Raw genomic sequence first — 22,390 nt, 5'->3', positions numbered from 1 at the left:
GGAAAAAACCCTGGGGGCTGATTTTGAATTCCCCACTCTGGCCTAAGTCTTTACTGATTCTAATACTGTGACCACTCACAGTTTCTAGAAATAATCACTTCCTTTTGCCTGCAGTAAACCACTTATACAGTTTTTTCCTCTTCTCTGATTGTTCCTTTTCACTCTTTGCTAGCTCCTTTTGGGGGTGGGGGTACATTTAAGGTTGATCCCCTCACGGTTCTATAATTGGTCATTTTCTTGATTTGCTTGTTTTGCATGGCAGTCCTTTTTCATTTCCTGTCTTTTAACTGCCTGCAGGATAGTGGTATCTCCATAGCTTCAGATGTTTATTTCCATTTGTCCTGTGAATATATTTACCTGGATATCTCATAGACACTTCAACCTTAGTTCTGTACTTGTATCTTTCCCTACGCATTGGCTCTGCCTCTTTAATTCACCTCCACCGTTCATCCAGGCTCCCAAGCGTAGAAAATCCCCATTTGTCCTTGGCTTCTTGGTCTCTTTTATCTTTTTGACCTCACAGGTCACTAATCCTGTTGCTTCTAACTGGGAAACGATGCATACTCTAGCCTCCCCCGCCCCTCACCCCCCACATTGCGGCCACTGCCTTTCTGCTCCCTTGGACCAGCATCCTCTTATCTTGACTCTCAGCCATTGATTGATCTGTTGTCCTTTTCAGAGTCTCTTTTAAAATTTGTGATGTCTTTCTCCTTTTAAAATGTGTGATCTCTTTCTCCCTTAGTTAAAAAACATCTCCTGAGTTTTTTTGGTTGTGATTGCTTAAAGTCTAAAATGGAGTCGTATTCCTTTTAAATTTCCAGGTTAAGTATTTGTTGAGCTTTCATTCTTCCTATTCCAAGAATCTTTTTTTTTCTTTCTTGGGTTCTTGACACGTCTGTATTCCTGGTTAAGAGTGTAGGCTCTGGAATCACATTGCCTGGCGCCTTCATTTGTCAGCTGGGTGACAATGGGCAAGTTGTTTTAGCCCTGTGTGCTTCATGTGGCTAATTCATAAAGCATGGATAACAGTATAGGTACTTATGTGGTTGCTGCGAGTTAAGTGAGATAATATGGGAAGCACTTCAAACGGTGCGGGCACATAGTGAGTTCTCGGTAAAGGTAAATTTGCGTTGTCATCGTTCTTGAGAAAAAACCAGAAGGCTTGGTATTTTGGATTGTTGCTGTGGTTGTTTCCAAATAGGATTTCTCTGGAAAACCCGTTAGTCCCTCAGGTACACTCAGTGCCCTCTTCCTAATTTCCTGCAGGTTGGGCTGCCATCGTGGCCTAGACACAAACCACCATCGTAAGCCGGCAACCAGCAGCCTGGTTTGCATATAAAGCCGTATCTAATGAGGCACTCCTGCCAGGTCACCTGGGGCCAGTTTCCAGCCTCACCCAGTCATCTCTTGACACTCCACGTCTTGCTCTCAAGAGCAGCTGCATTCCCTCCTTTTCTGAGTACACCTCCATTTTATATCGGAGGCAATCGAAGAGAAGTAGCTTGTCCCAAATCACTCAGTAGTAAGATTCATACTCCTGGGTACTACACCATACCGTGCTGAGAATCAGTCACCCTAGTTTGGCCCCAGGTGGTCTTTCTAAACACTTGGCTTTCATAATGCTGACCTTTTTCATCACTCCCATTCTTGACTCAACTTTGGCTGATGCTATTTTTCTCCTGCGTAGGTTCCTAGCGCTTTTATTTCTGCCTTGCGAATGCCTCCTCAGTCTTAAGTTAATAGCTCTGTTGTCTCTCCTGTCAGTACTTCCCCACTCTCAGGCAAAGTTAACCTTTCTCCTTCCTTTGCCCTCCACACATCGTGTATTCCTTTTTTTGTGTGTGTGGTACTTGCCACGTTGTCTTGCCGATCTCCCACTTCGGACTGAGTTCATCAAAGTTAAGAAAAGACCCTGTCTCATTTACCCTTGTTACCTTAACTTTTAGCACACAGTCTGGCAGACAGCAAATGCTCAAGAAATATGAGATGAATGAATGAACCTTACAGAAGAACCTGAAGATGTTGGTGGATTACAGCCGGTGAAATACAGTGAATTTGCTAAAACACAGTGTTTTAGCAAATTATGTTAGGCCAGAAGAAAATACAGATATCCAGGGATGGGGGGACATAGCAGAAAAAAGAATTTTATTTGAAATGTGAGTATATGGGATGGGTGGTAGTGGGGTAATAAACCATATGTTGAGTGGGGATTGTAGTGCCTTTCAGACTTCAGTTCAAGTACCTCTCAAGGTAGAGGATCCTGGGCATGTAACCCCTTGGGGCCTGGGAGCAGAGCCCCGAGCACCCTCTCTGCCTCAGGTATCAAGTATCTGCATATTTTGAATATGCCCATGTTTTACCTTTAGAAATTCATGCCAATTTTGCATTCTGTTTTATTACCTATGAGTGTTTCATGGTGAAAATACCTTCTTCTCCCCACTCACCTCATCCTCTAGTGAATAGTTGCTGCGGGAACTTGTGCCGTTTATCCTCAGGCTTCCAGCACATCGGCCTGCCCTAATGCCCAAATCCGGGAGGCACGGAACAGGGTTGCAGTCTAATATGGCAGTATGCTAGCTTGCTGTGATGTGGGGGATTGTCTACGCAGGAGTATTATGTCATGGAACTGAGGAGGGTGAGCTCATCTTTGTTCTAACGAGGCTATTCCTGGAAGGCTGCAGTCAGTTGGAGGCACCTCATTACCAGATCGCCGGGGACCAGCTGGAGAGAGTTCACAGAAGACCCACAGGAATGATTAAGAGACTGGAGGGGCTGACTGATGAGGAAAGAATATAAATGAAAACCGTATAACTTGGCTTAACTGAGATAGCAGGAATACACAACTGTATAAATATCTCAAGAGAATAAACTTGAGGGGGGAGGGCAGTCTCTTATGGTGGGATTTGGGGGAGAAAAAACCAAGGCTGAAATTAGCAAAGGAAAACATAAACTAATAATCTAAAGTATCTGATGGTGCACTTTATTTCTCGGAACCTCCTTAGATCACTCTAAACTGTGGACCTTTTGTTAATTGAATGATTTGGTTTTTTAAATTTGATTTTCCTGGACTTGTGGCTGGTGCGTCTGTATAGAGAATCCCGAAGACTCTATCTTTGAAAGCCAGCATCTTTCTTCTGTCTTGTCTTTCTTTATGGGACTCCGTGGGTGATGGTTGGGTGACTGTGCGCTGCCACTGCTCCTTTTCTTTCTTCACCAGAATTCCAAAGTGGACTTTCACATCCTTTTTTTCATGGCTTTTTATAATAGCATTTTAAAAGGAGACGCTGAGTCAGTAATATGTATTGTAATAATTTTAGGAACCTGGGATTGGTCCCCGAGGTACTGGTTTTAGGAAATTGTAGCCTTGATGAAATGCAAGCATAATTGTAGGAAACATGTACTTTGGGAAATGATTGTATAAAATTCCTACTTTGGGGTATGGGAGGCATAAAACTTTTTAAATAACAGTTGAAATTAGCCAGGAGAAATATTTGCATAATGTTGCCAGTTTTATAGCTCTTTTCCTAAGAGGGGACAGGAGAACTGGAAGAAAATGATTTTATGCTTTTTATTTATAAAAATGAGTTCATTTATACGAAGCAGTTAGGTAGCTTTAAGACTGAGACCTCTATGCGAGAGAGTGGTAAACCTTTTTTTGTAAAGGGTCAGCTAGGAAAGCTTTGTAGACCATAAGTCTCTGCAGCTACTCGGCTTTGCTCTTGTAGCGCAAAAGCAGTCACAGACCATATGTAAACGAATGAACTTGGCTGTGTTCATCCTTTTTTTAAAAAAAGCAGCCGACTGTCTGGATTGGGCCTACAGGCTGTAGTTTGCCAACTCCTGCTCTAGACCTTTGCTCCCGAAAGCATGATCTGCAGACCAACAGCATCAACGCTCCCTGTGAGCCTGTTAGAAATACAGACTATCGGGGCACTTCTCAAGGGGCTGCCTTAGAGCCTAGACCAAGCTTCTCAGATTTTAATGTGTGTAGGAATCTCTTGGGGGCACTTACCAAGTACAGACTGAGATAAACTGAACAACATACTAGCTACTGGGAATCAAAGATGAGTAAGACCCAGGCAGTGTCCTCAGAGATGCCAGAATTCATTAGGAGAGACTACTGTATAAACAAATAAGCACGATATGGAGTAATAAATGCTATAATAGAGGTATTTTCAGCACAGGAGTATCACAGAGGAGCAAGTGATTGGTTCTGCGTGGCATGGAAGCAATCCTCCGAGGGGTCTGAGAAGTGGACCAGGAAGGGGGTTGGTGCTTGAGTTGAATTTTCAGGCTTGCTAGAGACACTGAATAAAGCATAGTCAGGGCTAGGCATGGTTGTTCACGGTGGGGTGCGGTAAAAATGATGTTAGAACTTGGAATTATTTGGGCTCCTGGTCAGTTAAGCATCTGCCTTCGGTTCAGGTCATGATCCCAGCATCCTGGGATTGAGCCCTGCATTGGCTCTCTGCTCAGCAGAGAGTCTGCTTCTCCCTCTCCCTCTCCCTCTGCCTCTGCCCCTCCCCTCTCTCTCTCTCTCTAATAAATAAATAAACCTTCTTTAAAAACCATTATTTAAAAAAAGAACTAGGAGTTATTTAATTTAATAACCAAATAGCTGATTACAGGGCTGGAGACCCACTAAGATCATAATGAATAGAAATAAAATTTCAGTATATTCTATTATTTTTAGCTAATTTTTTATACTCTTTCCTTATTTGAAAAAAGGATAACTTGCCTCTTTTCTCCCCAAAAGTTATTTGTTCTCCAGAAATAGAAACTTTTAGTATGTTCTTACATCAGTAAGAATCTGGGAAACAAACTGAGGGTTTCAGAGGGGAGGGGGTGGGGGGATGGGCTAGGTCAGTGATGGGTATTAAGGAGGGCCCGTACTGCATGGAGCACTGGGTGTTATAGGCAAACAATTATGGAACACTATCAAAAACTAATGATGTACTGTATGGTGATTAACATAACATAATAAAAAAATTTTTAAAAAGTTAGAAAACACTGAAAGCTACGGGTAGAAAATAAAAATTATTTATAATTCCAAACACCAAGAGATGACTATTGATATTTTTATGTTGTTCCGTCTAGCCTTGTTTATGTAATGTAATGTTTTAAAAATTGGGTGCATGCTATGTAAATAATTTTGTGCTTGTCTTTTATTTAGCATTTTATTTGTGAGAAATTTCTTTCGTTATTCCTTAAAAGGTGTCATTTTTTAATACTTAGATAGCATTCTAATGGAGCTCCTATAGTTTATATAACTCTTATCTTGTTTGTGGATCCTTGAAGCTGGTTCCAGTTGCTGGTTAATCCAGCTTTTGGCTCATGTACTTGGCAATTCTATCACCATATTTTAAAATACATACATATACTTGGTTATTTTTAATTATAAAAGTTTGCCAACTTGTTTGATCTGCTGGCCTTCACTCCTTCCATTCTGCTGTTCTTACTAGCTTTGTGGGTTTTCTTTCTTCGTTTCCCAGGGTAGGGAGGCAGTCGGGCAGTCATTAAAAAGCATGGATTCTGGGTCCCGGTTATCTGAGTTTGACTCACCTCTACTACTTATGGGGCATGATCTTGAGAAAGTACCTCGATTTCCTCATCTGTTTTAAAATAGGGATACTTTTACTTGTGTCCTGGGGTTGTGAGTTAACATATATGAAGCACTGAGCACAGTTCCCACCATGTGGAAAGAGCATCTCTTTTTGTTCAGTGATGGGTAGTCTCTTCTCATTTGTTTTATGGGGGCTGTTCGTGTATCCTTTGTCATAAACCCCCCTTTCTGCTATGTTTAGTTTATGAATGTCTTTCAGTTACACACTGACTTTACTAGACTTTACTTAGTGACTTTATCTTGAAAGTTCACAGACTTTTTTCCCCCACTCAGAAAAGTAAATTTTGCTATTTAAAAAATAAAATCAGTGTTGTTTCACCGTGTCTTGGAAATGCAGACATGGGCGCAAAGGGAGCAGACTGCCTAGGAAGATAGGTTAGGTTTCAAAGCTTTTTGGTGGTTTTCCCTTTCCAACGGAGTATTACCTTGATTGCTTCTAAGGCCCTCTGTAATGTGGCCCTGCCTATCCTGTGGTCTCATTTTTCTTCACCCTATTCCCAGACCCTGTGCTCCAGCCCCATTAAACTGGAACTGGGCATGTGGTAGTGAGGAGGCTCACTCTTTATTTTTTTCTTTTTTAAAGATTTTATTTATTGGAGAGAGAGAGAGGGAGAGAGAGCACGCACAAGCACGGGGGGGGGGTGGGGTGGGCAGAGGGAGAAGCAGACGCCCCAGTGAGCAGGGAGCCCAATGGAGGGCTAAACGCCAGGACCCTGGGAACATGACCTGAGCCGAAGGCAGACGCTTAACCAACTGAGCCACCCAGGCGCCCCAAGGCTCACTCTTTAAATCTGTGCCCTAGTTACTTCCCTTGAAGGATTAGAATCGACTGAAGTGCTGGAGCTTCCTTTTGAGGAGTGATACAGTTCAGGCAGTGTGATTGCCACTTGCCTTTTTTTGTGGAGTTTTAATTGGGAAAGCTTGGTCCAGGTTTCCCAGGCCTCGCTCATTTTTAGGGCCCCACAGTTCCTCTGCCCGTCCTCTCTCTCTCCTCTTTGTTGTTCTCTGGGCATTCTCTTTCAGAAATTAAAAACCTCTTCCATGACCCTTTTTTTCTCTGTTGGGTAGGATCCCGGGACAAGAGAACACACGCATCCTTTGGCAGTCAGTTGCACCCTGCACTAGAGAGAAGTCCAGGATAATAGCTTTTTGGGCTCTATTTCTCCACCCTGGAATTCCTCCAGTTCGTTCCAGAAATATTGACCCTCTGCCTCTGTGACACATCCTCAATGAATGTCTGATGGACAGACACTTTCCGTTGACCTTGCAGCAGTTTTCTTTCCTGTGGACGTTGGAGGACAAGGTGAATGGTGCCAAAAGTCGCCTGCTTCGGTGAATAGGAGTGCTCCACTTGGTTCTCAGAACATGGGCCCTCGTTTAAAGGTAAGACCACTTGTTATTGGAATACAGAACATGGACTCAGAGACCAGTTCCTAAGCCTTTTCAGCAAGCGATAGCTGTTGAAGTGCACAGTTGTGATTAGAATGGATCTCCCCTCCTCCTTCCCACCCCTGGAACACCTCTGAGGATGAAGAAATCAATATTCTGTTTCTGGGAAATGACTTTTTCACGACTGATCTTCAATGTCAGTGCAGAAATTTATTTAATATTGTAATTTCGAATCTTTAGACTCCTGAAAAAGCAGAGTTTGAGACTATGTTATGTTAGTCAACTAACATTCCCTTGAGGCAGGCACTTTCAAGTATTCCCCCTCCCCCGCCTTTTGTAGGTAATGTGAGCCAAAGTGCTGTAGTATTAAGCAACTTGCCCGGGATCTTTTAGTAAGCAAGTGATATTTCTGCATTAGATAATTGGTACTGCATTCCATTTTCCTTTGTCATGCTTTATTTTTATTTCAAAAGATTTTAAAAAGGGCCATAAGCATTTATTTTGCTAATTTTAACCTCATGGTGGGACTCCTCACAGTAAGATTAAGTAATGTTTTTCATTCTTTCTTCTACCTGTTTTTTTTCACCTTTCCTGTTCCCAAATACCTCACTATCGCTATGACTCCATTCTTTGTCATGATTTAGTGTTGTATGAGGCTTAGAACATTGGGTTTCAGAGTTAGGCATAGGCTGGAGTCTCAGCTCTGTCACTTAACCAGCTGGGAGATGTTCAGCAAGTTAACTTTCCAAGCCCAGCTTTTGTGTGTGTGTGTGTGTGTGTGTGTGTGTGTGTGTGTGTGTGTGTGTGTTTTAATCTGTAAAATGAGAATAATAGTGTTTATTTTACCAAGTTGTTAGGGAGACAATTACTTAGGCTAACACACATAAGCACTTAGTGCTTCACCTACCATAAGTGGCTCAGTAAGGGTAGGGAGTGAATATTACTTTGCTGCTACTACTGTTATTCTGCTAGCTTAGAGTGTCACAGTTTGCTGAATTGTATAAGAGCAAGACACTAAAGAGATGAACTTGGAAACAAAATACTCGTGTAGCTGAATGTCATGGATTAGTATGGCAGATGCTTAACGTACTGCTTCTTTGTGCTTGAAGGAGACGGGGGAAGAGTTCCAAAATAATTTTATGAAGAAGAGGCGTGAGCAGCAGAAAGTGGAGGGTGCTATAGAAACCGTTATAGAAAAATAAAAGCTCAAGATAAGGAAGATAGAACCATAAAACCAGATACCATGCCAGGCATAAGAACCCATGACTGTGGTTGTGGGTATTTGGTACAGACTTGCAGAACTGCAATAAACTGGTAAACTTGTGGTCTGAAGAGTTTATAACCCCTGGCCCACATGAAGATACTGCCACTTAGAGAAGTCTTTAAAAACTGTATCGGAAAGGAGGTCCCATCTGGAAAATTCCTGATCCTTAGGCATTCTGGACAAAGGAAAGAACAGACATTGGACCCTGTCTGTTCAGGTATTTCATTCATATTTATTGCATTTACTATATGCAATTATGTTGGATGCCGTGGAGAATTTTGAAGACTAGTCTTTGCCTCATGTTATTTACTACTCTGAAATGGAAAATAAAACAAACATGGGACTAAAATGAAAGAGGATATAACTTTTATAAGACAAATAATAAAGTTATGTGAGAATTCAGAGGAGGGACGGAATTTCTAAATTGAGGCTCAGGGAAGATTTCAGGGAGGGGAGACAGGATTTTCCCTAGACTTTGGGTTCCCATGGATGGAGGCATGAGAGGGGAGTGGATAGTCTAGGCAGAGGAAGTGACTTTTGCAAAGCATGGAGATGGGACGTTTCAGGGCTTAGATCTAAAGGTGGAAAGGACTCAAGTGGATGAAAACAAGGTACTGTGGGAGATGCGGCCAAGGGGAACACTGTGGCTGGGGATGGGAGTGGAGACAGAGCTGAGAGCCTTGCCGGGGTCAGGAGGAGAACAGAAAATACTAACAGATTGGAAGTGAAATCTGGAATAAAAGTGGTCTGAGTGACAAAGATAGGAAGATTTGTGACAGCATTTAAGAGGAACAAGACGGGCGGAAAATGTAGAAGGAAGGCAACTTCAAAATGTGACCAGTTGAGAGATGAGTAGACACTGTCGGGGAGGGTTTGAGAGCCATTGTAGAGAAGTGGGATACTTTGTAAAGGTCCGATCAAGGGGTAGTGAATTGACAGAGCTCATTCCCTGGCCACAAGGAGGTCTCCAGAAGAGAGGAGAGTCATTTGGGAAAAAAAGTAGTAGTAGGTATGCTGAGTTTTAAATAATAAAGGGAATTGGGGTAGAAATGTAGACTTGACCTACTGGAAAAAGTCTGGGTGTTCTAGATCAGTGGTGACAATTTGAGAAATAAGTGAATGGGGAAAAATGGACAAGGACTCAGCAGGGTTGAGCTCGTTACGGCCCTTCATGTGGACTGAGACTGTGGCTGTTCACCACGGTTCCTCCAGCACCTGGCACGTTAAGTAGGTACCCAGTTATTTGTTGGACGAATTATTTTAGGATGAATTTGAACTCTTCTTCATAAAAATCTGTGGTCTTAAAATTAGAACCGTATGAAGAACTCCCATGTAGGCAGAGATCTGAAGTAGAGTAAGAGAAGCCACGTGCTTTGTAGCTCTGATGCATTTCCCATTGAAGAAGGTGTGGGCCAGTCGAGAGGTTCCCAGAGTTTCCTACTGGCTCTGACACAAAGGGGTAGTGATGCTGCTACCACGACTGGTAATAAGTGTAATAATAATTCAGACTGACAATTCACTGTGTGCCAGACACTATTCTAGGCTGTTCACATGTGTTAACTCATTTCATCCTCACAGACACCCCTCCGAGGTACAGGTAGATATACCCCATTTGACAGATAAGGAAACCGACTGTCTCCAGAGAGATGAAATAAGTTGTCCATGGTCACACTGTGAGTGGCAGAGAGTGGGTTTGAACCCAGAGAGTCCATGCCCTCATCCTCTGTATTGTCCTCTTGGCTATACTATTTGATTTTCGAGTCCTGATGGCTGTGGGGAGTTAGATTGAAGTCCTACCACACTAAAGGAGACGGCGCCATAGAAATGACTAAGCCCCAACTCTTTTTATAGCAAGGAGAATTCTGAAGCCTGGACAGGTCACGCACTTGCAGCCTTGGAACTGGTCTGCAGGCCTCCTACTTACTGCTTGTCCACTGCCTCTCCCAGAAAAGGTTGTAGTTGTCAGAGAGAGCGCATGGGACTTTTCCCGGCCCTCATGATATGTGCCATAAATCAGGCATGGCTCTTGTTCTTCCAAGGAGTAAGAGACTTGAGACCACAAGTCCTGTAACATCAGCCACATACACTTTATTTTCTGCCGAGTGTTAGAACTTTGCTAAAGACCAGATTTTCATGTCCAGGATCAGATTGGATGACATCCAGCTGAGGGAGTACTTCAGACAGTTAAACTGCCAGCCTGGGTTCTAGCAAGTCATCTAGGAAGTCATCTGCATCCTGTAAGGTGCAGACAGATGCTTTTTTGAGAGGTGAAAGCAGCTTTCGGCATAAGGTCCCAGGAGATGAGATACTTGTTTGGGAAGGAGGCTCAGTAATTGTGATCCCAAATTCGGGTTCTATATATTGTCTCTTTATCATAGACCCTACTGGGAGGAGCCGAATCCATGGCTATTGACTGTGCTAATGTTCCCTGTGTGGATTTCTTTTCTAGTAGGACTTTAGACCCCAGTCTAAATAGGGATTTCTGTGAAATGTGACGTGCTCATCCCTCAAATTACCTACTGTCTGTGGATTCCATTGGGTATATTGTTGCTATCAGAGGAACTAATGGCCATTTTCTGTCTCCCTTTTAAATTTTTCCAGTATAGTTAGATATAAAAGCATATCCTATTTAAAAAAACGAAACAAAACAAAACCCAAAACTTGTTTTGGTCCCTCCCACATTTGAACCTAGAAATTTTCAGCTGTCTTGTCTCTAAGTAATATTCTAGTGCTGATAAAAGCTGCTGGTTTGAGCTAATGTTGATAACCTTTATATGCATTGACTCGAAAAGCATGAATTCACTGCACTGTAGAATGGAGAGCTTTTACAGCCTATACTAAAGTCAGAACTCCGTGATAAGATACCAGTGCCAATGTACATTGCGTTTTTCCTTGGTAATACCTTGGGTGGTTCAAACAAGTAACAACGATTGAAGTCTTATTCTGGAAGCAAGTTTAATAACAGTGGAAGTTTCCCCTCAAACTCTGGCCCATTTGAATTGTTCTGACCTTGACAGGCATCACTTAGGAGAAATGCAGTCTCCTCCTTTTGTTTCTGTCCTTGGCCTTTCTGCTGAGCTCCTCTTCCACAGGACCTGTTGTCTTGAGTGGTAACAGCAAAAATGACTTCACATGCCCACTGTTTATTATTGGGATGACCCGTGGTTCACTTTAATTACATAATGCCAACGTGATGATAATGATACTTGCTTTCAAAAAATCCACATTTGATACAACTACTTCCACTCAGATGAATTACTTCCAGAAGGCAAATAGAAGGGGAAAGTGATTCCATTATCCTCTTTGCTTATGTTAATTAGCACTACTTTGCATGGGGGGAGGGAGACTGTCTTGCAGCCCTGGATCTAAGAAGATGAAAGCCATGTTATTGCATTTTGTAATTAGCACTAAAGCAAGTGGCTGTTTGTGGCATTCCAAGGGTGGTCATAGACTGGAAGTCTTTAGGAGTGATGCAGTCACTGTTCACTGAAATTTGTCATAGGGCACTTGTCAGGCTGGAGAGAGAGGACAGGGATAGTAAGGCTCGAGTCAGTCAACTCAAGCCATATGTTCTTTGTCTCTCCCTGAGATGACTGTAAAGAAGAGTTGGAGAAAAAACTAAATAGGTTTTCTTTTGCAGCTGCAGCTGTGATCCTCGGCTGTCCGTCGGCATTGAAGGGACCTGATGTTTTACGTTATTGGTATGTTATGGAAAGAACTCTTTATTATCTTTTTGTTAGGGTTGCTACATCCTTTTTGCCTCCCTGCCTATCCCTTTCCCCTTGAAAATAGACTTAGAAATATTTCTACTTGTGCCAGAATGTACCTTCACAGAGTTGGCAGTGGAATTCACTCATTTGGGAAATATTTATTGAGTAATTCTGGTCCGTGCCAGACACTGTTTCCTGCCGAGTCAAAGTCGAATAAGGCAAAAATCTGCCTTCAAGAAGTTCATAACATGAATAGGGAGATGGTCAAGGGGGAGAAGGACTATAATAGGTGAATATGCAGAAGTTTGAGGGAGCCCAGAAGAGGGAACTCCTAATGCAGGTGAGGATCGGGGAGGGCTTTTGCCAAGTGGACAAGAGAGGGGAAGACTTTCAAATGCAGGGAATAGAATTCACATTCTTTTTAGGACTCTTGTGAGGGCCTAGCACATGCAGGGAGCTGGGGAGTGGGCATTCTATGTGGCCTGCAGTAAAGAACCAGGGTTGGTGGACTTTTTCCGTAAAGGTCCATAGAGTAAATATTTCGGCTTCCCAGGCCATACAGGCTGTGTCATAACTACTGAATTCTGCTGGTTTAGGGCAAAAGCAGCCCTAGACAATATGTAAATGAATAGGTGGGGCAGTGTTCTAATAGAACTTGATTTACAAAAATAGGCAGTGGATGAGATTTAGCCTGTAGTTTCTGACCACTGGTATAGAAGTTCCTCTCTTTGGGGCATCTGGATGGCTCAGTCAGTTAAGCATCTAACCTGGTTTTGGCTCAGGTCATGATCTCAGGGTCATGGGCTCAAGCTCTGTGTCAGGCTCTGTGCTCAGTGCGGAGTCTGCTTGAGATTCTCTCTCCCTCTCCTTCTGCCCCTCCTGCTGCTTGCGCATGCTCAATAAATAAATAAATAAATAAATAAATAGATAAATAAAATCTTTGAAGTTCTTCTCTTCACCCACAGACGTAGTGGCCCAATACAGTGTTTCTTTGGAAGTCTTGTTCTCTCATCCTTACTTCTTTATTTATTTATTTTAAGATTTTATTTATTTATTTGAAAGAGAGAGAGAGTGCACATGCAAGCAAGCACAAGCAGAGGGAGAGGGAGAAGCAGGCTCCATCCTCTCCCCGATACGGGACTCGATCCCAGGACCCTGGGATCATGACCTGAGCCGAAGGTGGATGCTTAACCGACTAAGTCACCCAGGCACCTCTCATCCTGACTTCTTTTAATTTTTGAGAGATGACTGGCCTTTTCCACAATGAGAAGCTATAATGTGTAACTGGCAGGTGGTATATGTGTTCTCTCTTTTACATAGGTGGAATCACAGTGTCTGTGGTTGCATTCTTCTTCACAATTAAGTTCCTCTTTGAGCTTGCCGCACGCGTAGTCAGCTTCCTCCAGAATGAGGACCGTGAGCGCAGAGGGGACCGGACTATTTATGACTACGTGCGGGGAAATTACCTGGATCCCCGGTCTTGCAAAGTCTCCTGGGATTGGAAGGACCCCTATGAGGTGGGCCACAGCATGGCCTTCCGAGTGCATGTAAGGGAATGTTTCTGTCTCCATACCCGTTGGGTTTTCTGAATCACTTGGTTTCCAGAGCCCCATTCAGTCTGTTGGTAGTGCTGGCCTGGAATGTTAACATGTTTCCTTATTTTTCAGCCATTCCCAGGGACTTAGTAATTGTTACTATCTGGAAGGGTCACAAATTTCTCTATCATTTTGGTTTAGTAGATGCTTAGCTTTGAAGATGGATAAAGCTTAATGTTACTTTTTCAAAAGAAGAAAAATATCACCAGAAAGAATAGGTGTTATAGATTGGGGGTTGGCAAACTATGGCCTGAGGGGCCAAATCAGGCCCACCTCTTGTGTCTGTAAATACACTTTTATTAGAACACAGCCACACCCATTCATCTTCCTGTATTGCCTGTGGCTGCTTTTACACTTGAGTAGTTAACCACACTTGAGTGGAGTAGCTGGGTATGACCCACAAAGCCAAAATATCTATCCTCTGGCCCTTTATAGAAAAGTTTGCCTGCCCATCCCTCCTCCCCCAGCCCTGCCTGGGACCTTAGCTCACTCGGTGCCGGTGGTACCCACTGACTTACCTTCACATTTGGGTTAGCAGCGATAATATAATAAGAAGGGCCGGGTATGCAGAGGGCACAGCATTTGCAGTTCAGAAATGTCAGGTTGAAATGGATTCAGCAGTATATTTTATCCCTGTCTTCTGAACAAGTTAAGAATTTGTTCACGATTTAATGTTTTCTCTGAGGTGTGGTATTTCTCTCTGTGTCTGTGTGCAGGACTGTAGGGACAGTGGTTACTGGGATTTGCCAGCTCCCTCCTCCCTCCCCACACTCTCTTGAGTTAGGTGGGAAATGGTTTTTGCTTCTGCTCACTAATGAGCACCCCTCATCTCCCACCACAGTTATTCTACAAGAACGGGCAGCCTTTCCCGGCACATCGGCCTGTGGGACTGAGAGTTCACATCTCTCATGTCGAGCTGGCAGTGGAAATTCCAGTGACCCAGGAAGTCCTCCAGGAACCCAGTTCCAACGTGGTCAAGGTGGCCTTCACTGTGCGCAGGGCGGGGCGTTACGAGATCTCAGTGAAGCTTGGTGGATTAAACGTGGCCTACAGTCCCTACTATAAGATTTTCCAGCCTGGTATGTTCTTTCTTCTTTTTTTCCTCCCTTTCTCCATCCCTTCCTTCCTGTATTTTTCTTTCTTGCTTTTTAAACATACACCTTTATTAAGATTTAATTCACATGCCACATCATCCATCCAGTTAAGATATACAGTTAAATGGTTTTAAAAATTCATAGTTGTGCAACTGGCACTGCAGTCAGTTTAGAGCATTTTCATCACCCCAGAAAGAAATCCAGTACCCGTTACCAGTCACTCTCCATTTCCCCCAAACCTCCCCATCCCTAAGTAACCATTTATCTACTCTGTAGATTTGCCTACTCCAGACATTTTATATAAGGGTAGTCATAAAACACATAAAACACATGACCTTTTTCACTTAGCATAATGCTTTTAAGTTTAATTCATGCTATAGCATGAATCAGTACTTCATTTCTTTTTATTGCTAAACGACGTTCTGTTGTGTGGCTATACCACCTTTTATTTACTCATTTGTCAGCTGATGGACATTCGGGTTGTTTTCACCCTTGGCTGCTGTGAATAATTCTGCTGTGAGCCTTTGTGTCCAAGTTCTTATGTGGACATATGGTTTTATTTCTGTAGGAATGGAATTGCTGGGTCATCAGCGTAATAAGTTCTTAAGGGGTAAGGGTGCCAGAATAGACAAAAGATACATTCTTCTGATTTTTTAAATCTTTTCAAGGAAAAGCCCCTTGGCCCTAATTCCACCCTTACTGCCCATACGTGTTTTCCTTCTTATGGCAGAATGTCTGCCCCAGCTGCCAATATCTAAGAGTTGAGGCCTCTGTCTTTACTTTTTAACCCCACTCATATCCTTTATGCCAGATAATAGATGCTCACTGACTTTGAAGCCTCCAGGTGTAATCTCTGCCTTCTGATTCTGCAGCGAATCTGTTTAGTGTGTTAAGATCCTGTCTTCTCTGTGTGCCCTGCCCCAATTGGCTTCCTTTGGAGGGTGTCATTAAGCACTGGGCAGGTTGGTATCCACAGAAATGAGAGGACTTTGGGAATGTTTGGAGTCAAACGATAAGAAGAGGAGCCTTAAGATTTGTCTATCTTTGCCTGCCCGGTCCTCAGTTTTCTTTCTTTTCTAATAGTGGAAGGTTGTGGACAAGGTGGCTCCCAGCCGTGTCGCTCTGCATGTATCTCCTCCTTTACTTCAGTGACTCACTCAGACTCCTTTCCACGGGAATTATCATCACCCCACCTCTTTGCCACCAGTGGTGAACAGTTTTGCCTTACCATATGTATCAGTCTTTTATTTTTAAATTAAAATTAAACTCTTCGTTTTGAGATAATTGTAGAATGTCCAGCAGTTTAAAAAAATAATAACAGAGGGATCTGGTGTACCCTTGACCCAGTTTCCCCCAAGGGTTGCGAGATCTTAAAAAACTAAAGTACAGTATCACTGCCAGGTTACTGACATTGATACAGTCAGGGTATAAAACATTTCCATCACAATGAGGATCCTTATGTTGCCTTTTTATAGCCACACATTTTCCCTCCCCCACCCACCTGTTTCTTAACCCCTGGCCGCCCACTAATCTGTTCTCCATTTCTATTATTTCCTATAATGACATTTCAAGAATGTCATATAAATGGAATTATATTGGGTGCCTGGGTGGCTCAGTTGGTTAGGCATCTGCCTTTGGCTCAGGTCGTGATCCCAGGGTTCAGGGATGGAGTCCTGCAGCGGGCTCCCTGCTCCACAGGGAGTCTGCTTCTCCCTCTGCCCCTCCCGCCCCCCACTTGTGTGCGCTCTCTCTCTCAAATAAATACAATTTAAAAAATCTTTAATAAATGAAATTATATTTCACTCAGCCTAATTCCCTGGAGATTCAACTAAGTTGTTGAGTGTACCAGTAGTTGGTTCCTTTTTATTTCTGAGCAGTATTCCACAGTGCGAATGTACCACAGTTTGTTTAACTATTCACCAGTTGAAAGACACCTGGGTCGTTTTCAGTTTGGGGCTGTTATGAATAAACCTAAGAGAATTCATGCACAGGCTTTTGTGTGAACATACGTTGTCATTTCTTTAGTGTAAATGCCCAGGAATATGATTTCTGGGTCGTATGGTAGTTACACACTTAGTATTTTTTTTAAGGATTTTATTTATTTGTCAGGGAGAGAGCACAAGCAGGAGGAGTGGCAGGCGGCCCTGGGAGAAGCAGGCTCCCCACTAAACAAGGAGCCTGCTGGGGGACTTGATCCAGGACCCTGGGATCATGACCTGAGTCGAAGGCAGATGCCTAACCAACTGAGCCACCCAGGCGTCCCCACACTTAGTATTTTTAAGAAACTGCAAAACTCTTTTCCAGAGTGCCTTTAGCATTTTACATTCCTACCGGCAATGTATGAATAAATGATCCAGTTTCTTCTTCACATCCTTGCCAATATTTGATATTGTTACTGTTTTTTATTTTAACCATTCTGTTAAGGGTGTGATAGGTTTTTGTTTGTTTGTTTGTTTTAAGATTTTATTTATTTATTTGTCAGAAAGAGAGAGCACAAGCAGGGGGAGCGGCAGGCAGAGGGAGAAGCAGGATCCCCGCTGAGCAAGGAGCCTGATGGGGGACTCTGTCCCAGGACTCTGGGATCATGACCTGAGCCAAAGGCAGATGCTTAACTGACTGAGCCACCCAGGCGTCCCAAGGGTGTGGTAGTTTTAATCTGCATTTCCCTAAGGGTTAGTGATGCTGTACATCTTTTCATGTGTTTATTTTCCATTTGTGTATCCTCTTTGGTGAAATGTCTTTTGCCTATTTTCTAATTGGATGTTTTTGTTTTTTACTACTGAGAATTCTTTATATATTCTACATACTAGTCCTCTGCTATATATGTGGTTTGCAAATATGTTCTGTCAGTCTTTTTTTTAAAGATTTTATTTATTTGAAAGAGAGTAAGAGAGAGAAAGCATGAGTGGGGAGGGGCAGAGGGAGAGGGAGAAGCAGGCTCCCCACTGAGCGCAGAGCCTGATGTAGGCAGACTGTAGGGTCATGACCTGAGCTGAAGGCAGATGCTTAACCAACTGAGCCACCCAGGCACCCCTGTTCTAGCAATCTTTAGCTTTTCTTTTTGTCCCCTTAACACGGCCTTTCACAAACCAAAAGTTTTTAATTCTGATGAAATCAGTGTATTAATTTTTTCTTTTAAGGATCATGCTTTAGTTATCTGAGAACTTTTTGACAAGTTCTGGATCCCGAAGATTTCCTCCTGTGTTTTTTTCCCTGAAAGTTTTACATTTTATATTTAAGGCTATGATCCATTTTTAGTTAATTTTTGTATACTATGTCAAGTTTTTTGTTGTTGTTTTTGGGTATTTTATTTTATTTTATTTTATTTTTTTGCTTATAGATGTCTAGTTGCTCCAGTACCATTTGTTGAAAAGACCATCTTGGGGCGCCTGGGTAGCGCAGTCGTTAGGCGTCTGCCTTCGGCTCAGGGCGTGATCCCGGTGTTCCGGGATCGAGTCCCACATCGGGCTCCTCTGCTGGGAGCTTGCTTCTTCCTCTCCCACTCCCCTGCTGTGTTCCCTCTCTCTCTGGCTGTCTCTCTGTCACATAAATAAATAAAATCTTTAAAAAAAAAAAAAAAAAGAAAGAAAAGACCATCTTTCTCCTGTTACGTTTATCTTCTTTTGTACCTTTGTTAAAGATCAGTTAGACATATTTCTGGGTCCTCTGTCCTGTTCCATTGATATTTGGGTCTGTCCCTCCATCATTACTACAGAATCTGGATTACTGTGGTTATACAGTAAATCCTGAAATTGGGTAAACTGACTCTGCTTACTTTACTGTTTTTCAGGATTGTATTTTGCTACTCTAGATCCTTTTGTCTTTCCATACAAATTTTAGAACAATATTTTCTATATCTACAAACATTCTCACTGAGATTTGATAAGAATGGTGTTAAATCTGTATGTTACTTGGAGAAGATTGACATCTTTACTATGTTGAATCTTCCAGTTCATAAACATGGTAACCTCTGACTTTATACAGACCTCTTCCTTTCTTTCATTTGCATTTTGTAGTTTTCAGCGTAGGAGTCTTGTACATTTGTCCTTAGATTTGCACCTAAGTGTTTCAGGGGTTTTTTGTCTCTTTGTTTTGCAGTTGTTTAGCACTTATTTCTGAGGCCTGCCTCACTTGCAGTTTCCCAGTGGGACTGTGTAGGCACTATGGAACTCTCAGTTCTGTTTCCTGAGTCCTTTTCTTATTTTGTTTAGCAGAGCAATGGTTGGAAGTTTATGAAAATGAGTCCCCCAGTTCATTTGAATGAATCTCTTTTTCTTTCTTTTTCTCATCCTCTTAATGGTGGTGTTTATCCCTAGGAATTGGGTGGGGCCCAGCTCTCTGGGGCTCACTGATTGAAGAGATCTTTGTGCTCTGAAAAGACCTCCTCTAAGGATTAGATTCCATTGTCTTCCAGGAATGGTGGTTCCTTCCAAGACCAAAATAGTGTGCCACTTTTCTACTCTTGTGTTGACCTGTGGACAGCCACACACCCTTCAAATAGTGCCCCGAGATGAGTATGACAATCCGACCAACAATTCCGCATCCTTGAGAGACGAGCACAATTACAGTGTGTCCATTCATGAGGTAAGCAGCTTCCCTTCCTCTTCTATGGGCTCCTTCTCTGTCATTCTCACCCTTTCTCCTTCACTTCCTCTTGTCTCCACCCTGACTTCTGTGCTGTCCTTCCTTCATCTGACAGTGCCTGTCTTATGAGGAATTAGGAGACTTAGATCAGCTTGTAGATAGGAGAGTTCTTTGTAAAGAGTAAATTGCCATGCAGTAGGGAAAATTCTATGCATTCAGTGATGCTCTGTTTTCCTCCTATAGCTCGGTCCTCAAGAAGAAGAGAGCACTGGTGTCTCATTTGAGAAGTCAGTGACATCCAACAGGCAGACCTGCCAGGTGTTCTTGCGACTCACCCTGCATTCTCGTGGCTGCTTCCATGCCTGCATTTCATACCAAAATCAGCCAATCAATAATGGTGAATTTGACATTATTGTCCTAAGTGGTGAGTTGAAAGAAAAGCTGTGATTTAGTCCCGTTCCCAGACCACGTGTTCTTTGTGTGTCTGCATTCTTCTGCCCAGCCTCACACACATTTGGTATTTGAGCCAAACTTGGCTTAGAGTCCTATGGACTAAAGGTCTAGTGACAGGTCATTTCTTTTCTCCCCCATCTCCTACTTTAAAACCTTATTCCTTGTTATACTTCAGAGAATGAGAAGAACATTGTTGAACGCAATGTGTCCACCTCAGGAGTGAGCATTTACTTTGAGGCTTATCTTTATAATGCTACCAACTGTACCAGCACACCCTGGCACCTTCCACCCATGCACATGAGCTCCTCCCAGCGCCGGCCTTCCACAGCTCTGGAGGAGGAAGATGAAGATTCACCCTCTGAGTGCCAGACCCCTGAGAAGGTGAAGAAACCGAAGAAGGTGTACTGCTATGTGTCACCAAAGGTCAGACCTCCCATTCTTTTTATTCTTTTTTTTAAGAGTGTATTTATTTATTTGAGAGAGAAGGCATAAGTTGGGGCAGGCGGAAGGAGAGGGAGAGGCAGGCTCCCCACTGAGCAGAGAGCCCAGGGCAGGGCTCAGTTCTAGGCCCCCGGGATCATGACCTCAGACAAAGGCAGCTGCTTAACCAACTGAGCCACCCAGGCACCCCTGGACCTTCCATTCTTGTCTTAAAATCCCCCTGTGTGAACCTGCAAATAATTGGCCATTGTAATAAAACCACAAAGTATTAGCGTGAGAATCAGGGCAAGATCATTGACTTGTAGGTTTTCTGGGCTACTAAGAGAGGCTACTTAAGGTTGAGCCGAAGATGGTGCCCCCTCTTCTGTTGCACCTGTTTGGATTGGACTAGATGAAAACTCTGTCTCGAGATTCTATGTATCTTGGTGCTTTAGAGCACCAGAGGCATTCTGCCTTTTGCTCCTGGGAAAATTTTTCAAGACATGGCTCCTAGAATTTTAAAGAAAGCTACTTTCGACCATTAAAAGTTTTACGCTGGTATAAAAATTACTCTTGGCCCCTTATGCTGTTTTGAAACAATTTGGTCTTTCATTCTGTGCTTTGCGAAACCACAATAAACGCATGTCACTATCAGGCAACAAGATTGGAATAGAGAAGTTCTGGCAGAGGCAAGGAGGTGAGCTTCCCAAGGCCCCTGAGCTAAGAGGCACTGTGTGTTAGGAATTTTCTTTTTAATATTTGTATTTTGCTTAGTCATTCAGATCTCAGAAGAAAGAGCTCTTGAAACGTCTTATTACATCCCTTTAATCTCATAACCAAAACAGAGTTCTAATTTTGTTCTACTTCAGACTTCACTATGTGTCATTTATCATTTAAAAATCTAGCCCTACTTTGGAATAGGGGAATGGAAATGAGGGCCAGGGTGAGGTGTAGATGAAACAAGATTGACTATGAAGTGGTAACTGTTAAACCTGGTGATGGGTTCGTTGTACCGTTTTCTCTTCTTCAGTATGTGTTTGAAATTTTCTTCACGAAGAGTTTTTAAATCAAGAAAAAGTCTGATCTGTACATTTAGATAATAGGGTTTTTTTGGATTAGAAGTTATTGCTTTGTTTTTTCCTTTTTTTATAACACTATAAAGAGACCATTCATTATTCTTACGTATTTTTATAAACTTTTTTGTTTGAAACCACACCACCACCTTCACACACACCCCCACCCCCCACCTGCCCTCCCGTGGCAGATCCTTGGTACCATTCTAATAGAGAGAAAGCAGTGCATGTAGGCCACTGGTATCCCCTGTCCACTGAGGAAGTCTGAGCAGCACCCAGATGAACAGAGGGAAATTTTGCCCATTTCTAGGTGAAATGTTTACTCATAAAGTGAAAACCTGATCTCAGACATTTAGAAATGGTAGTGAGACTTGAGTGTTAAGGTTATGCAGTGTCTCTGTGTGAAATCGCATTGTCAGAGTAATATTTTCGATTTGCCTATTTTAAGATAGAATTGGATGTTACTGATTTGATGTTAGGACTAAGAAATTATTGAGGGAAGAGTTTATGAGGAATGGAGGTAGGAACTCTGATTTTTTAATTACAATACATAACATAATTTAAAGAAAAGACAATATAATTACAATACCCAAATAGACCCTTTCTGTTTATCATTCCCTTCCTTTTCTGTATTTTGGTCCTTCAGCAATTCTCAGTGAAAGAATTCTACCTGAAAATCATTCCCTGGCGCCTTTATACCTTCCGAGTGTGCCCAGGAACAAAAGTAAGTTGAATCTTACATCTGGTTAATACTGAGCCAACTCAACCCTGGAATGTTTCTGCCTTTTCTCTTTTCATAGAAGGGCTTTCGGTGTTTCACCGAAATTCTTATTGTGCACACAGGAGTCATTGCCAAAAAGAAAGGGTTGTTTTCTCCTTACAACATGGCATGAAGAATATAGAAGTTCTAGAAGGACACAAGCCTACAGACACAGGAATTAGTAGCAAGTCAAAATTCTTCAACAGTTATCTTTTGCCCCTGAGACTAACTTAATGGAGAGGGCGTTGGCAGTTCTGGCCCAAGCTTGGTTTCCCAGTGCACTGAAGCTAACTCTTTTAGAATGAGCATTCTCATATATTAAAAACATTTGTTTTAACTTTTCTGAGCTTTTCGAATCTAAAGGTGAATTGCTTTCCTCCAGCCAGTCTGCCTAACCTTGTCAGCTAGTCATTTGTATCTTGTAG

The 22,390-nt window shown here is 42.6% G+C and overlaps 1 protein-coding gene across 5 annotated transcripts in view; it reads left to right on the top strand.

The window, feature by feature from the left end:
• The window catches only part of AREL1 (apoptosis resistant E3 ubiquitin protein ligase 1), a 43,703-nt gene that overhangs the window by 9,945 nt on the left and 11,368 nt on the right, over positions 1-22,390 (top strand). The window contains exons 2-9 of one of the 5 annotated variants that reach the window (XM_045807813.2): positions 6,894-7,006; positions 11,917-11,977; positions 13,307-13,533; positions 14,423-14,660; positions 19,090-19,259; positions 19,503-19,683; positions 19,888-20,135; positions 21,852-21,929. In XM_045807813.2, coding sequence (XP_045663769.1) covers positions 11,962-11,977; positions 13,307-13,533; positions 14,423-14,660; positions 19,090-19,259; positions 19,503-19,683; positions 19,888-20,135; positions 21,852-21,929 — 1,158 coding nt within the window. In that variant the 5' untranslated portion in view covers positions 6,894-7,006; positions 11,917-11,961. Of the gene's footprint in view, positions 1-6,691; positions 7,007-11,916; positions 11,978-13,306; positions 13,534-14,422; positions 14,661-19,089; positions 19,260-19,502; positions 19,684-19,887; positions 20,136-21,851; positions 21,930-22,390 lie in introns of all 5 variants that reach the window. The other 4 variants (XM_045807816.2, XM_045807815.2, XM_045807812.2 and 1 more) reach the window with 4 other exon arrangements.

The sequence above is a fragment of the Ursus americanus genome, chromosome 26 (assembly GCF_024610735.1).
Source record: "Ursus americanus isolate L20-20 chromosome 26, mUrsAme1.1.p, whole genome shotgun sequence".
Lineage (NCBI taxonomy): Eukaryota > Metazoa > Chordata > Mammalia > Carnivora > Ursidae > Ursus > Ursus americanus.
The sequence above is the reverse complement of the archived record's forward strand: the minus strand, read 5'-3'. Positions and strand labels throughout refer to the sequence as shown.